The sequence below is a fragment of the Synchytrium microbalum genome, assembly GCF_006535985.1.
Source record: "Synchytrium microbalum strain JEL517 chromosome Unknown SmJEL517_scf0002, whole genome shotgun sequence".
NCBI classification, from domain to species: domain Eukaryota; kingdom Fungi; phylum Chytridiomycota; class Chytridiomycetes; order Synchytriales; family Synchytriaceae; genus Synchytrium; species Synchytrium microbalum.
This window is the reverse complement of record NW_022158351.1, coordinates 877,974-895,503: the sequence shown is the minus strand read 5'-3', so window position 1 is coordinate 895,503 and position 17,530 is coordinate 877,974. Positions and strand designations below refer to the sequence as shown.

The window sequence follows — 17,530 nt, the reverse complement described above, 5'->3', positions numbered from 1 at the left end:
CCAATGGCATTGACGACACGAGGACAACGACGTGCTTCTACAGACCATGTTGAGGAACAGATATTGAGAGTGCTTATGGAGGCTATTACCCGTGCTGAACAGAGTATCAGTGAACGTACCAGTCCAACGAGCACCAGCGCCACTACACGACGACGAGGTGGATGGCGAGAACAAGCTGCCCTCTCAGAATACGATAACATGCTGGTTGATCTCACGGATACTGCAAATGGAGAAGAGGAAGAAACAGACGCATCACAACTATTGTAAATTTAGAACAGGTCTCTATTGAGCCAAGAGGAATCCAAAAATAATTATATCACGCCGATGTGCTTAGATAATCTTTTACTAGTACAGTCCTTTCTTTGCAATAAATACATGTCCCACCCTCTCAATCACTGTCGATTTATCGTCCCACGTCGCTTAACAGTATCCATGATTTCATCCTCTCTCAGCACAGCGACAGCATTAGCCCACGGAGGTCGTGTCGTCTTGTCAAATATGAAGCTGGCCATTATCGAGACAATTACCGTGATGGCAATCAAGGCTCCTACAGTTGCTCCAACTGAAATGGTCCGAAGGGATAATATGTCTAGCAGCACTTCACCAGTTGGTAGACAACGTGTGTCTGTTGGAGAGCATGTCAAAACAAGTCCGGTTAACTCGTTTTGAGACCTAGTTGATTTGACAAATGATAAATGAGCATCAAGTTTACAGGCATCGCGTCAATTGTTTTACTCCTCGTACCAAGCTGTATACGTCCAGAACGGCGGCGCAATGTACGAAATCCAAATCAGAGGCTTCGGTATCGATGACGGGTCAATGACATATCCAGCATACGCGGCGTAAACTAAAAAATGTTGTTTTAATAAAATTTCTGTCTGTCTTTAACCAGCAAAAAAGAGAGACGAAGGATTAAACATACTTCCAAGATGAAGAATAGCGAACGTCAACACAAACGCCATATTCCGCGACATGGCGCCAAAAAAGAATCCATGTGCATGACCAGCTATGCAAATCAATACGTAGATTGCAAAGAAGATCCAGAATTTCGACCAGACTCTTTGACAACCAGTCCTGAGATGTTTGATTATGATTAGACTTTCTGGTTAAAAACACACAGCGACGTCTAAACTAGTTACTCACAGCAAGTAGATGGCAGGACCGACTATAATGAACTGATGCAGTGCCTGTACGAAACCGCCGATGTACTATTGACACAAAAATTGAGATATTTCGATTGATACCGCTGATCAGACGATGTGTACTTACAATTGCCCAAAACAACATTTGCCCGGTATACATTCCAGACGTCCGTTCCCTCGTGAACAGAGCCAGTCGCAACGGCACTGCAATAGCAACACTATTCACCCACGTCATGTAACGATCCACTGAAAAGTAAAACATGAGGCCCAGTCGAGCTTGAGCTCCGTTTTGAGTTAGAGGCAAGAATCTCCACATTGCGAAAAAGAGCCTAAAATGAGGATTGCAAAAAAAAGAGAGGTTGGTGCTTCTGCACATGTTGTACTTTTCTCGAGGGCGGGGGCAACTTACAAGACACTGGCCGTGTTAGATATCGGAGTCATAATCATCAATCCAATATCCCTATAAAACACTGACAGCTGACGCGACGTCAACAATTCAGCCCGTTTCAGCCATCCAAACATTGATAGCTCTGGAAGTTTCACATCTTGTGTCTCATGAGCATCTTTTTGCAATTGTGTTGCTGCATCAGCTGATGAGGAATTGAATGAGAGGACACCTGATTTCTTTGATCGAAGACGATCGGGGAGACCGGCGTAGGGTGGGAAGGCAATCGAGTCGAATTGGGCTCGCCATAGAGATGTGAGACCGCTTATACGAGCGACAGACATTTCACGGTTTCGGGGGGATGAGGAGTCGATTGTTGAAACGTCCTATGTAATGTGTGTTGCAAATGTGTCAAAGAAAAAAATCACAGCACGTAACAAGTGTATTATCGCTTACGAGGAAGTGGTCAGCGGGGTTCATGAATAATGGCACAGCGAATCCCACATGTGAAAAGTATGGTAGTGCAGCTAAGTGACATATATAAGAGTCAATTCATTTCGTAACGCCAAATAACAGTTTTTTGGGCTTACTATCTAGACTTCCATAAAACAAGACCCTTCCAGCCGCAAGAATCATAATACGATCAAACAAGTCCAAAATCTCTTTTCGAGGTTGATGAATGGATATCATAACAGTTCGATTGTTTTCCACCGCTGTTGTTCGAATAGCCTCAATAACATTGTGGGCGTTGAAGGCGTCCAACCCAGACTAAGGTGAAACAAAAAAATTGGAGAAACTGCAGTACCAACTCTTGTCACTAATCGACGAGAGATATCAACTTACAGTAGGTTCATCCAATATCAAAATACTAGGTTCATTCAAAAGTTCGAGGGCAATATGGAGACGCTTCTTTTCACCACCTGATATACCACGAAACACGGCATCGCCCACTTTGGTATCGAGACAATCTGTGAGACGGGTTTCTGATACGACTTTGTCCACTCTTCGCATCTTGTCCTTGTACGTCATGGTATCTGGGAGTTTCAGGAGGGCTGCGTACCGCTGTTTCATGCAAACGAAAGCAACAGAATCAGCGAAAAAAGAAGTAGAAGTACAAGTTTGCATGAACACTCACCAGCGTTTCCCTCACAGTCAGCATTTCATAGAAGATGTCGTCTTGTTGAACATAAGCAATTTTTTGACGCCAACCCGATTCTGATGTGTAGTTGTTGAATCGAATATCACCAGTAGCGCGACCGCTAGTAGCTCTTCCACTCAACACGTCCATAAGAGACGATTCTACAAAAAAGCATGAGTGGTGGATACCAGCACAAAAAAACCGACAAGCACAGATTTGCGACGTACTTCCAGCACCAGAACCACCGAGGATAGCCAACAATTCACCAGGCTTAGCCTGTCCATTCAAATCAAACAAGACTTGTTTCTTTCCAGCATCAGTATCGACAACATAATTCAAGTTCCTCCAAGACAACTGTATACCGTCGTAACCACCATCTCCATCATCCATATACGCTGATCCATCATCAGAGTCATCTTTAGGTGCTATGAGCTGCAGTCCCTTTCGTATGGTATTGGTGGTTGGACGACGATGCACTTTGGCACTTGATTTAGCTGCGATATTGTTACGATCTTCTGTTGGTGATGGTACCGAGTAGTCCTTTTGGGCTCTGTAAACCGGCACAGACGTTGATCGGCCTTTTTGTTGGAATTGTTGTTGTTGGGATTGTGGTGGAATATCACCATTCAATAGAGCCAAGTTTCGTATGCCGCGTGTTGTACCGGTTGCTGGAGGTGGCACGTTCTTGTTTACGACTACCTTGTCACTTGGAGCGGTACTAGCACTGGAAGGCAGATCTGCTAACGCATCTAGCTTTTCGGCCGTCAGAGTCTCGGCCATCCAAGCTCGTAACCTTGATGGAGTACCGGCCTGAACAGTACCAGGATCCGAGGCAGTCTTGTACCCTATTACCGGAGACGAAGACGAAACTGGCGGTGATGGTGCAGGTGTTATGTACGGGTTGGTTGTTGCTGTGTTGTTTATAATCGTGGTAGGCAGTGCACTAGTACTTGTCAAGCTTCTTTGCATTCCCGTCGACGAAGATCCAGCCATTGTCATTGGAATTAAAGTATCTACAGGAGCTACTCCAGTTCTGGTGTCTTCGTCCGCTACATTGCTCCATAGTTGCTTGTTGACCCTGTTTGGTCGCTGGCTATTACTTGCTCCACGTGAAGGTGGCGGCGGTCTAGTATAGAATCCAGAGTCTGATGATTGATTTGGTATCTTGGGCATTGGTTTATATGCTCTCCTCAATGTTGCTGCTCGGCCTTGCTCATCGTTCGAATGTAGTGAACCGTCGTCGGATGGTGAAGAAGGAGGACCCTGTTGCGAGTGATAGTTGGACGGCGTGCCAGCGTATTGGCCTGGTCTATCCATCTCGACGCTCTTAAACGTGGGCGATCGAATAAGTATCTCTCGTTGTTTTCGTGTGTTGAACAAAACACAAGAGAAAAAAGAAACAACCAACGTCCGAGTAGGCAATTTCTTCAAGAACTTTCGCTACAGTTTCAATCATCACTCAAAACCGAAACGCGCGGAAACTAGCACGGTTTGTTTTCGCCGTAAGTTTATTGGTAGGTTACTTTACAAACATGTGTTCAAAGCTTGGCCATAAGTGAGCCAAGCATATTACGCTGGATCTTTCCAGTAGGACCTTTCGGAATCTATTTAGAAACAGCATCTGATGAGTACGAGTCTTTCAGATTCTTTAGTACCACCAAAACAACCAAACCTACACTAGTGACAAAATGAATCTTCTTGGGAACCTTGAATTTCGACAGTTTTGAAGACACAAATTGCTTTAAAGCATCCTCAGTGACTTGACTCTTCAACACAACCGCAGCCTCAATCTCCTGTCCATACATCTCTGACGGAACCGGAAACGCGACAGCTTCATTGACTTCCGGATGAGAGAGCAATATATTATCAATCTCAAGGGGAGATATCTTTTCACCGCCACGATTGATTTGCTCCTTGCTTCGACCCACTAAAAAGACGAAACCAGACTCGTCCTAACAAACTCTTGTCAAGAAGGTGTCGTTTGCAAATCTTCAGATGTTTCGCGGGTTACTCACCTCATATCCCAAATCTCCAGTCCTAAAATACTTCTTGGCAGAGTCATTGACCTTTTTGGGATCTGGATGGAAGGCTGTTGCAGTTGCTGTAGGATTGTTGTGATAGGCTAGCAGAAAGGAATCTGTGTGAGACGCCACAATTCGTTCATGGTTTCAATTGTCATACCAGTAATGACATTGGCACCACGGATGCAAACCTCTCCGGGACTTCCTTGAGGCACGAGTTTGCCTTGCTCGTCCATAATCACAATTTCAACACCGCGTCCCTTGCCAACCTAGCAGGACGTATACCTATTATTACCACATCACAGAATCCAAATAATTTTATACTCATACTCACACTTCCAGGCTTTCTCAGACCAGGGGGCAGAAAGTTGGAAGTCATCTGGTGAGCTGCTTCAGTCATCGCATATGCCTCGACCTATGTCGCAATAACAAAAGGAACGTCAGACAGCCGGAATCGTAACCTTTTTGAGGCATTTAGTTCTTTGAGCCAGATGAGCTGGATGGACCCTCTGAATAATCAGAAATATGTTCTTCTTAAACAACTTACCACAGGAACTTTGAATACAGTTTCGAGCTGTTGCAGTGTAGCAGGAGCAAGACTAGCCGAACAGCTTCTTATAAACCGGAGACGTCCGGTCTTGTTTGGGAAAGTGTCTTTGACACGAGACAGCAACATCTACGTTTTGAGTTAGGATTGAGCGATTCGTTGAGCTGACAAATACACCAGTACCAGGACGTACCTGATGAATAGTTGGAACAGCAGAATACCAAGTAGAGTCATGATCCAAAAATTCTTGCCAAAAAGACGTTACAGAGAATTTAGGTGGAACGACAGCCGATCCGCCAGAAAAAAGAGTTGAGAAAAGTGCACCTAACAGTCCATGGACATGGAAGAGCGGCATCACGATATATGTGATGTCTGTTGGAGCAAGGCTGTATGTGTTTGATATGTTTCGTAGCGATGTCAGAATGTTTAAATGTGACAGTGGTACACCTTTAGGTCTTGACGTAGTCCCAGAAGTGCTATAGGGGATGCGACAATTGTGTGAGCAATGTATCGAGCTTGATGACTTCGAAGAATACTGGAGAACAGTAAAGGCACACACTGGAGAAACAATGCAGTGTCACTACCAACCGGGACGCCTCGTGCAGGTGCGTTTTGTGCCAAGAATGCAGGAATGGCCGCATTCGGCATTGGCTTCAACCAATGGACATTTACAAGGGGAAGACCACCCTTGATCTCAGCCCACACTTCCATAACAGGTACATGCATATCGTTTGCTGTCCTGACAACACGTTCCACATTTTCATACCCTCGCAAAACAATCACAAATTTAGGTTGAATGTCTTCAAAATAGAACTTGATTTCATCTCCTGTATATCCGGGGTTGAGAGGAGCCGCTGCAGCGCGTGTAGCAGTAATGGCAAAGAATGTCACCACGAATTCAAGACCGTTTGGAATCAAGAAAGCTACACGATCACCCTAGCAAATATCGATTGCATGAACGTTAATAAACCATAATTTAGGTTCTGCAGTTCGTATTTAGAGTGTACCCGATAAACCTCACCTGCGTCAAATGAGTGAATGGCGACTGGTTTGACAATTGAGATATTGCACTTCGTAAATGAGAATACGATAGTCTGAGTGCGTCCTGAGTAGGCGAATACGCTTTTGGAATCACAAGGGCAGGTGCATTCGAGTACTGCAGGACGTCGTTAAGGTTTGTTGCCATTTTTGTCGCTATGAAGACAAAACAAGAAGGCCCGAATCAGAATTTCCATACGAAAGTCACGATAAAATCATGTTTAAATGTGCTATTGCCATACCTGGTGAAAGTTTGTCACTCTTCAACTTCCCTTCACTCATTGAATTTTCTTTCAAACGTTAGCGAGATCGATCAATGAAGTTGTTTCCGTTGTTGAGATGTGCCGTCCGAGGATACGCGCTATGTGATCGCCGTCTATATAGTAGTGGTGCTAGTAGTCTGCCTTCTTCTGCTCTCAAAGAGGACCAAGAAAACACAACATTGTCAACAAGTAGTTTCCTGTACTATCGACCTAGATTGATGTGGACTGCTGAAGAAGATGAACTACTTCGTAAAGCTAAACTGGCACTACAAGGAGACAATATCACTAAAGCCAGTTACAACATCATCAAATCCAAATACTTGCCACATAGAACTACCGGATCCATATACTGGCGTTGGAGGTACATCCTAAATCCAGATATAAAACGAGGTAGATTCACTCCCGAGGAAGATGCTGCCCTAATAGAAGGTGTAAAAGCTCACGGTCGTAGATGGAGTGACATAAACACGAAATACAGTCTAAACCGATGTCCCATGTCGCTCATGAGACGGTATGATGATAAATTGAGATATCCAGGTGGTCGACGAACAGTATGGTCTGCTGCTGAAGATCAGGTCGTTATTAAAATGGTGGGTGAACTTGGGCTCAAGTTTGCCCTCATTTCCCGTAATTTAAAGGATCGGTCGCCACAACAAGTTAGAGAGAGGTGGCTGAGATTAAAGTTTAGAGCAATGAAGTTCTCTCGGGTATCAGACAAGGATGTGGAACGAGCTCGGCTGGGGTTGGAACGGTTTAAAGACCATACCGATTTAGTAAGAAAGATCCAGTCTGAAACATTCCCTGAAAAGACTTTGGAAGAGACGGAACGGATTCTGAGGAAGCTACAGTCTCGTGTAAGAAAGAGCATCCGAGTTGGAGGTGAGGCAACAAAACCAGATGGGCTGATTAGACAGCGTAAACAATGGTCACTTCATAGATAGAAACACGTCCTTTACATAATTGCATTTGTATTGTAGATTGGCGCATTATATGTAGTAATATTAAGTCAGGTCACATCGTCTTGGAACGAGTGAGTTGCGAAGTTGCGAAAGTTTGCCAACACATCAACAACACAAGAACTACTTGAACCACCTTTGCCAAGCAAATTTGACGGAGAGGCCACGGGACTTTCACTGTATCGCATTTGGGTGTAAGTCTCGCCGGTACACGACTAGACTGACCATCCTTGACTGCTTCGTCGAGCTTCCGTCATAATTATTAATCAGCGGCTACAGTTCTCAACTAGATAGCTTCCAAAGGACCCGGAACTGTTGAAAAACAATTAGATTCCTTGGTATCCCAATCGCCGGCGTCTGTTGCCTGTGTGAATTGTCAACCCCAGACATCAGAACAAAAATCGAAATCCACATCACATTTAACATGGCCTCTGCCGAAGAGCACTCACCGGTCCAGGGTAGTTCAGGGTGCAACTCCACTACCTTAGTCGATCCATTATCATATCCACTGCCTTGGGAGTTAGCGTTACGGGTACTGTCATTTATCGACTCGCCGAGGAAACTGTCGCAGTTGTATGGGGTGTCGCGGAGATGGGTAAGTATCCCGACCGTATGACTTGACATAAAGCCTTTTGACTTATTTGGCCTCTTCATTACACAGCAATCTCTTTGTAGCGATGATATTTTGTGGATGAAGCTGGTAGAACGCCGCTGGAAGAACAAGCTATATCATCACTTGGACTTGCATATTAGAGTTGATTATACAAACTTGATGGAGAGCCTCTCTGTAAAAGAAATGAAGTCTTTGCTGAAACGCAGACAGGTATCTGTCGCTGGACTGGTTGAGAAGAGTGAACTGGCTGATGCTGTTGTAAAGTCGCTGCCACAATTCAGCCCAACTGTACCATCCAAGAACAATTCGGGGAAGTGGAGGACGTCGTATATTGTTGCTGAACTCGACTCAAAACGAACCCGTATTACAAAAAGTAGGTTAGATCTCTGTAATTTCTTGTTATTGCATTGATCTCACTGTGTTTTCTTTACAGGTGAAGTGACTGGAATCGAATGGAAGTTCCGATTCCGTCATTGGCAAGAGGGTCTATTTGTAAAGGCCACGTTTGATGACAAGTTCAATTTGGTCATTCCGGACATATTTGACAACGTCATGAGATACAGATTCTTTGATAATAACTCGAGGTAACGCGGGAAAAACAACTTCCAAATTTTTGAAATACTGAAAATTATCTCTCCCCATACAGTATTCGAGTTGAGCAATATCCTGAATTGCGTATATACAGAACTAGACACAATTGGGGTTGGTTTCTGCAAAATGAGCATGCTGAATTCTTCAGTACTTGATTAGATGATGCTGGAGAGAATATTGTTGGTTGTAACTCACTTGGCAGCAAAAGTTTTAAAATAAAGTTGAAAATGTTGAATCTTCTAGATTGGAGAGTGTCACAGGGACGTAGCAGTAAAGAATGAGATTTACGCGGTAGTTGTCTGAAAAACTCAGACGTTCGTGATTCAGCTTGCCAAGCAGTTTCTGTTTTGCGGTCTTCGAAAACCCAGCCTCACGATTCTTGCGGTTCACCTAGAAACACACCTTTATTTTTTTGCTCCGTGATTCACGAAGAAAAGAAAGCGTTGAGGCCCAAGAGCTATCGGCAGTCGCACCTTATAGATTTTCATCGGTTGACTTGCTACATGTATTGCTAGTAAAAGGTAAGCTTTCGGGGTTGTAATCTAATAAGCGAATGCACTAAAACAGCACGGTTTTATAGCACGCATTAAATGGCAACGAGAGGAGCAAGTCGACCACGGCCTACCGAAGATCGAAGGCCTCTTGGAGCTGGGCCCCAAGCAGGAAGAAGAACGCCAGAAAATAGTAATCCTAATGGCCCACCTAGAGAACGTAGACCCAATGGTCCTCCAAGAGGCAACAATGGCCCACCGCAAGAACGTAGACGTGAAGGTCCTGGTGCACAAAGGCCAAGAGATTACGATGACCGGCAACGGCAAGGTCCTGTTGATCGTAGACGTGGCGCAGATCCATCTGGTAGACCTTTGAGCCCAGCTGATGACGATGAGCGGCGAACGGCTCGTAGACTTTCATTGGACTCTCAGGTTGATGATACGTTTCGAGGGCCTCCGGCATCAGGGAGACGATCACCGCCTGGTAGAATTGGAAGTCTTGATCGAGTAAGTTTCTTGATACAACGGTACCAACAAGATGAGATTATTAAAATGGCTTTTTAATTGTTTGCAGAACCCACAGAGACTACCTACTCCACCATCGGTACAAAATTGTGTTCTTCAAATGACCTGTTTCTTATCTCCGACAAAATGCTTGAACTTGACGCTAAACGTATCTTTTGAATAGCGACCACTATCGCCTACTGGTCCGAATTCACGGTTGGAAGGCATGAGACGCCCGCCGCAAGAAGAACGGATAGAACGCAACGAAAGAAGACCACCGCCGCAAGAAGATCGTATCGACCAGCCCCGTGAACGCATTCAACGGAACGAGTCTCGAAATGAACGTCGTGATCCAGCTCGAGATGACAGATTTGGAGCTAGTGAGCAAGCCCCTATTGGGCGTAATCCTACTCGACCTAATAACAATAATCGACCACAACAGCAACAGTCTCAAGCTGCAGCAGAACAGCAACAGCCGCAACAGCGCCCTCAGCAACAGCTTCGACGAGGCAGTCCACCATACCCACGAGGAGCTCGGGCGCCATCCGCAGATGTCCGCTCAGATGTTGCTGATGCAGATACGTTAGGACGCCGTCATTCAGTTGATGGTAATATGTCTGTGTCTGGTGATACAGTCGCTGTAGAACATAGGCTGCAGCGTCGCTTGTCTCTCGATTCTCAGTCGGGTAGCAAGAAGCCTACTGCTCAAGTGGTACGTAGTGGTGCTAGAGACGTTAAGGATGATACGCGCATACAAGGACGCTTTTTGGTGTTCTCAACACCGCACTTTGACACGAAACTGACTAAATTTAAATCATAAATAGGAATACTCTCGCCTGAAAACAAACAACCCGACAGAACAACGGGACGAGCACCGTAATATTCGTCGTGGCACTGACCGTCGTCGAGATCCATCATCGGATGAGGCAGAACAACGAAAGGGACCATCCTCAGGACCTCAAAGTGATTCAAGAGTTGCAGCTGGAATAGCTGCTGAAGCCATGAAGAGACGCCTACAAATGCGCCAACAGCCTCAAGCGCAAGATACTCCAAAACGGGAGCGTGAAGTCAATAACGAGTCTCGAAACCAACCTGACCCCAAGATCAATACAAAGCTAGCACCTGGTAGATCACATTTAGACATGTCGACAGATAGCCCTTCTGCTAGTGGGTTTGACGAAGAAGACTCTGAAGAAGATCGTCGACGTAATGGGGGTAATAGAGCTAGAGGTGGAAGTGATGTTAGTGGTAATCCACCAGGTCTTAAATCAGCATTGAGAGTACCCGGTGACATGTCTCGTAACAATTCAATATTAAATCGATCAAGAGCTGAGCATGCACCGAATCCAATGTTGAGTAATGCCATGCTTACAAATCCACCGTCAGTGTCTCTCGCATTGGGCTCCCAACGCTCAGTAGCACCACCACCAACTAATTTAAGTCAAACTATATTGAACCGACCCTTGGCAACAAACATGACATCATTAGATTTACAGCGGCAGATGCTGGAAGCCATGGACGAACAGCAGGCTCTGCTTGATCAACGGCAAGCTATATTAGAACAGCGACAAGGCAAACTTGATATGATGCAAGGACATTTAATGCAAGTATTAGCTGTTACTCCTCCACCTCCCCCGCCTCCTCCAGTGCCGTTTGAACAGATTATTGCTCAGAAACGGGCAGAAAAGGAGGCTCAAGAACCTGATGAGCAACATATCGAAATTCACGATGATATAGAGTTGAGAATGTCACCAATCTCGATACCATCGATTTTAGTACCACCTGTTATTATGCCCCAACCGGTTCCTTCTCCTGTGGTAGTAGCACCTCCTCCACCAGCACCTGTAGCTTCAACTCCTCCGGCCGCAGTCGCTGGCGTATCTGGACCTGTTGCAGCATTGGCTGCCGCTATAACCGCTGGGTTGGGCCTATCAACCGTAACCAAGACAGGCGACGAAACTCCCGCATCCCCCGTTTCGCCGGTCCCTGTATCACCAGTCAAAACAACAGCAGAAGCTCGAACTATAAAGAAGGCTGTCTCTGAAGAATCTATCGAACTCGACGAACCAGCTCCTCCAGTTGAAGAAGTTAAAGCAGTTGTCAAATCAGACCCACAACGATTACCATCAGAAAACTCTTGGTCGGTGGTCTATTCAGGCTGGCTTTATAAGCGAACTGCTACTGGCAAATACCAGAAACGGCTGTTTAGATTCGATGGGGCCTTATTTGTATGCCTTGGTTCATCGCCTGCGGATTCGACTGCCAAACAGGATTTGACAAAGCTGGCACCGGCTGATGTAAATGAAGCCTTTGTTACTGTAGCTCGGGTAGCGTATCCATCTGTTGTAGGTGCACCTGCTATAGGTCCTTTATTAGCAGCTCCTGGTGATGATGATATGAGCCCGGATATGGCTACAGGTCTCTTTCATCCTCCCAAGGTATTGTTACGCAAACTCGTTCTGTTTTTTGTCCCCTTGTAGTATTATAACTCAACGTTATGTCAACTAGTGGTCTTTTGCTGTTGGTACCATTCGAAGTATTAAGTCACTAGACCCCCGTGACAATAAAACCGCTGATGCTATACCAATGACATTTAGCATCAAATCCGGAGAGACCATTTACATACTACGAGCATCAACCACACCCGAATTTGAGAGATGGCTACGTCTATTATCTGCCGTCATACGAGCTGGAGATGCTGGAAATGGTCGTCCGTCAACACCAGCTGAAGCTGCACTTCGTCGAGCCAAAGCTTGGCGTACCGAGACTCAGCAGATGATTGCCCAGGATCCTAAATCTGTAGCACATGTGGTATCGTTTGAGGCACCACCAGGATTCCAGAAGCCGGTTGTGCCAAAGCAACCACAAACGATATTGAAGAACACACAACCTAAAGCAACGACACCGACACAACCAGTGCAACAGAATGGAGCCTTAAATAGTAATAATAGTAGCAGTTCTCCAACTGAAGCTCAAGGTCGACCGAGTGGTGAAGCTGTGAGTGTCACTTCAAGATTGAAACCACCATTTTTGGTTTAAAATCAAATCTCTTACAAGTTATTGTTCCTCGGTTTTAATAGGCACGGCCAAATCCTCTTGTCGCACCACGATCAGATTCATCTCGAGTCGCTCTTCCTCCTGGCGTCACCCCTCGTCAGCAAGGTGAATCAGCAAAACCTAATGGTCTGCCATCCGCAATGGCTCAACCTAGACCACCAGCTGCTCCAATGCAGCAAATTCAACAACCTGGAATGATGGCAGCACCCCGACCACCAATGAGACCAGCTAATACTAGACCTGGAATGCCAATAGGAGAAAGTGGTGATGTAATGCAGCAACAGCAACAGCAGCCGGATATGCAACAGCCTGGCATGCAACAACAAGGTCGGCCACAACAACCAGGACAACCCAGACCTCCGAATGGAATGCAACAACCTAACGGAATGCAGTCTCGACCACCACAACAGCAAGGTCCACCACGCGCTGGTCAGCTAAACCAGAGACCACCTTTAAATCAAATGGGCCAACCAATGAACCAGCAACCGATGAGCCAAGAGCAAATGACGCAGCAGTTGATGAATCAACAGCTGCAGATAAATCAACAGGCTCAAATGGGACCATCACCTTACATAAATGGACCTCAACAGCAACAAATGAGGTCTCAGGCTCCAGGACAACCCATGCAACTTAATAATACTGGTCGTCCACCTATAAATCAAGGGGGACCTCGTCCTATGATTACTCCAGGTCCTCCCTCTAGACAACCATCGCCCACCGATATGCAGTCTATACCGTCACAGATGAATGCTAGACCACCAGCTGGTAGAGGTGCTGGTAATATGGATGCCGCTGCTAGAGCACGAGAGAAGTCCATTTCGGCGGATATGGAGACACAGTTTGCGCAATTGCAGTCTGAGCTGAATAAGGCGCCTATAATATCGCCAGGTGGTGCTGTCGTCGGAGCGACCGGTGCCGGGTAAGTCAACTGAAGCAATAGTCATTTCGTCTTTGCTATTTCGGCCTTTTTGGTGCTAACCCATCACTAAACAATATAGAGGTCCTGCTGGAATGGTGAGATTGGCACCTCCGCCAGGCGGAGTCGGAGCTCCTAGGATGCCAGGAGTGCAACGAATGAATCCCAACGCTCTGCTACCCAATGGCATGCCCAACGTGAACGCTATGCAACCTAGTACAATGCAAAACATTCCTCAACCACCCAGTATGCCCAAACAAAGGCCTCAGAATGTACCACCACAGAATGCTCCAATGAATATGAATAATAATATGCCACCGCGCTCAGCCTCTCCAGCCGGCGCAGCTCCCCCGCCATATCGCCCACCACCAGTCCAATCATCAAGTCAATCGATAGAGGATATTAATAAAGCAACTGTGGACTTACGTCGTGTGCTACGACGCCTAAAAGGATTTGTCGATGAGGATGGTGCAAACCCGTCAAAGAAGGTGGTGGTATCGGACGAGTTCCTCAAGAAATTCGTCTCTGAATCCGTCCCACGATTTGGTAATCTGGCATCTAATAGTGCAGCTTCCGAGTTACGAGACATGGAAAGCAGAGCACGAAGTGATCCTGCTGCGGCTCAACGAGCAGCTAAAGTGAGAACAGCTTTGGGTAATATGGACGCTATCTTGATGGAATGGCAAAGTAAAGTGGTTGAACCGGCTCGAAACGGCAGAGTCGCTGCAGCTCGTAAAGAAATTGATACAGAAGGAGGAGCTGGTATAGTTAATCGAATGGCTTTTGCGTCGGAGTCCTTACGTACATTATTCGCGTCATAAGAGATGACTTCGTATCTACAAATATATCTTTAGTATTATCACGTATACAGAAACGCGTATATAGTGTATTAAGGTATGCCTTGCTCGTTACTTTTACTACACTATGCCAGCAGCTGTGTTGAGCTCACCTAAAAAGTTGGCTTTGGAAATTGCACCATACATTTCACAACAACGATGAGCACCTTTCAACTTTCTACGTTTCCGTCTTTCAAACAGTTTGAAGCCTTCTAGCTCGCCATGACATCTGATACAACTGACTCGGACAGTGAGCGAAAACACTCTTGCAGTGAATGCAACAAACAGTTTTCAAGAATTGAGCACCTCAAACGACACCAAGCATCGACGCACACCAGCATAAAGGCCTTTGGGTGTGTTAAATGTACCAAGGCGTAAGTTTACTCGTTTGAAACGTGTCTTGCAACTTTGGATCTATCTGTTCTGGCACAACACCAAAAAGTGTTTGTCTTCAAACCGCAGGGGTGGCAACTTCAAGAGATCTAACGAATTCACTATCTCTAGTTTCGCCAGACTAGATGCTTTGCAAAGGCATGTGAAATCACACACAGATCGTTCGACACAACACAAGGTCATGAAACCGATACCTGTGAACAGCAAATTGCTGCCAAAACCATTCGTGGATCCTGTAAACCGGCTGCAGATACTGGCTATATGTGCACAGGCACTGATACCGAACTGATCATGGTGGCAAAGAAGTCGTGATGATTTAAATCCCAGGATACCCCATATGTTTCGTACTCAACAACTGTAGCTATTTGTATAGTATCGCATAAAATCTAGTATAGAATGAGCATTCTATACGTGTTAACAGCGATCGCTACTTTGTTACGCGAGTACTGACCTTCGTTGGCTAGTTTATCAATTTATAGTGCGACAAGACGAAGGATGAGCGACAGAAACCCCTCATCGCTACCAAGAGACTTGCAGCCAAGTAATACCCCCATAGATGGAGGTGCGGAAGCCTCTGAAACTACTCCATTGTTGAGGAATGCAAATAGAGCTCCAAGGCTTTTGTCTTTGGATGTGTTTCGAGGTCTGACTGTAGTTGGAATGGTAAAGCAATTGATGCATATATCTGTCATTTGCAGTATCACAGCTCTGATATTCATCACGTCGGCTTAGTTTGTGATTAATTACCAAATGAAGGACGATGCCTTCAGGACATTGGTGCACGCCAGGTGGGTTTACTGGTTACTACCAGCAGCTGCTATAACAAGACTGACTCTGTAAAATAGAAATCTTGGGATGACAACTGCAGATCTCGTCTTTCCAGCCTTCCTCTTTGCATCAGGAACAGCTCTACCACTCTCTTTAAAGTACAGGCCTCGAGGAATATGGACGTTTGCCAAACGCTCGGCAAGCCTCTTTGCACTTGGGCTAACTACCACGAATATTACCAAGTTCGGCAGTCCGACGTTTGTTGAAGATATTAGAATAATGGGTGTAATGCAGCGGACAGGGCTTACATATTTGGCAGTCTCATCTGCATTACGATATCTATCAGAGGACGCGTTCCGTGTTATATTCCCGGGGGCTCTTATCGCCGTATGGATGGGACTTACGTATTTCCTAGATGTGCCTGTTTTTGGCCGTGGAGTGCTGGATCCTTTGGCCAACACTGCATCTGCCTATATCGATCAATCGGTGCTTGGACGATCTCATCTGTATAGACCTATTGAAGGATATGACAATGAAGGATTGTTGTCTACTGTAACAGCTATAGTGAGCTGTTGGGCTGGATCTATGTTGGGGAGTTCCTTATTCTTAGCACATACAGATCCAGCGCCAGATGCTAAACCGAAACAAGCGAAATCGATGGCTCTCACTGGAGCATCTTGTCTTGGTTTGGCTGTGGGTTTACATACGCTGACCTTGCTTCCGTTGTCCAAAATTTTGTGGACACCGAGCTATGTTCTCGCAACCACTGGAATATCGTTGATGACTTATAGTTGTATCTGTGAGTATGTGTAGTGTGCTTGGGTTGCAATTGGCTGACGTTTCGTGTTTAAAATAGACTATGCAGTGGAGATCAAGACCTATACTAGGGCTCCAGTAAGGTATATGGCAGCTTTGGGCAAGAACCCCTTGTTGAGGTACCAATTTTAAATTTTCAAAGCAAACTGGACGCGACTAAGTCTTATATCAATGCTAGCTACATCTTACACGACATGCTGGCACTGTGTCTATGGTTTGGCCCAAGAATTAACTATAGTCCACCAGGACTGTATTTGTACAACAATACTGTGAAGCAACTGCTTCCTTATGGTTGGAACTCACTTGTTTGGGCATCGTTCTGGGCCCTTGGCGTGGTGATGCCAGTTTCTCTAATGTTGGAACGCAATGGAATATATCTCAGGCTGTAAGCAACGAGTAGATCGCAAATATAATATAAATATATTATTATTTTACAACGTTAATCAGTGTTGTCGCTTCATGTTTTAAAAAACTTGGCCCTGAGTCTTCAGCCACCCAAGTTTTTCAAGGTTTTCGAGCACCAGAAACCAAAAACCGTAACCAACCAAGAACTGCTTCGCATCGTGAGCTAGGGCCTTCCATCTTCTCATCACAGGTACGAGTTCATGAGCTAGGATGACCGAGACTCAATTAGATTCGCCCATGGAACGGTTGGACGCTGTTAAACACTCACAACACTTTACACAGAGCGCCGAACTAAGTCATTCGGACGACGAGTCAGAGCATAACGTGAATGAATTCGTCTCGAAAAGTGGTGAGAGGCCTTTCCCATTGACTACTTCGAATCGTATCATGACCATTATGAACTCACACACACAATTTTGTCGGTCAACAGGCTACACGTTTCCAAGAGTACAGCTGTGGACTGATTCCGTCGATACTGTCCCTGTCGTCTGCAAATGTATGAAACGTAGCACTTTGCCTGCAGTTCTGAGTGCATCAAGGCTGATTCTCTCTTGTGTATAGATAATTTGTTGAATCTGGTCATTGCATTCTACATACCGCATCTGATATTCCATATATCAAAGCATCTCAGCCGTCGAAAACGATCTCTT

General features: G+C 45.5%; 3 protein-coding genes across 3 annotated transcripts; 1 reads left to right on the top strand and 2 right to left on the bottom strand.

The window, feature by feature from the left end:
* Positions 1–392: 392 nt before the first annotated feature.
* On the bottom strand, positions 393–3,982 carry SmJEL517_g00656 (uncharacterized protein; the record flags this gene model as incomplete). Its single annotated transcript, XM_031166585.1, has 11 exons — positions 393–672; positions 745–847; positions 923–1,074; positions 1,144–1,208; positions 1,270–1,471; positions 1,552–1,913; positions 1,984–2,054; positions 2,118–2,295; positions 2,371–2,589; positions 2,663–2,826; positions 2,893–3,982. 11 exons carry the CDS (start codon positions 3,980–3,982, stop codon positions 393–395), a joined length of 2,886 nt encoding a protein of 961 aa, XP_031027506.1.
* A 221-nt stretch (positions 3,983–4,203) lies between these two features.
* On the bottom strand, positions 4,204–6,419 carry SmJEL517_g00655 (uncharacterized protein; the record flags this gene model as incomplete). The annotated part of the gene is made up of 9 exons (XM_031166584.1): positions 4,204–4,269; positions 4,342–4,617; positions 4,681–4,787; positions 4,847–4,955; positions 5,021–5,101; positions 5,234–5,362; positions 5,427–5,709; positions 5,793–6,169; positions 6,255–6,419. 9 exons carry the CDS (start codon positions 6,417–6,419, stop codon positions 4,204–4,206), a joined length of 1,593 nt encoding a protein of 530 aa, XP_031027509.1.
* Positions 6,420–7,914: 1,495 nt separating this feature from the next.
* On the top strand, positions 7,915–8,962 carry SmJEL517_g00654 (uncharacterized protein; the record flags this gene model as incomplete). The annotated part of the gene is made up of 6 exons (XM_031166583.1): positions 7,915–8,085; positions 8,152–8,476; positions 8,537–8,687; positions 8,750–8,778; positions 8,854–8,880; positions 8,955–8,962. The coding sequence occupies 6 exons, from the start codon at positions 7,915–7,917 to the stop codon at positions 8,960–8,962; spliced, it is 711 nt and encodes a 236-aa protein (XP_031027508.1).
* Positions 8,963–17,530: the final 8,568 nt, after the last annotated feature.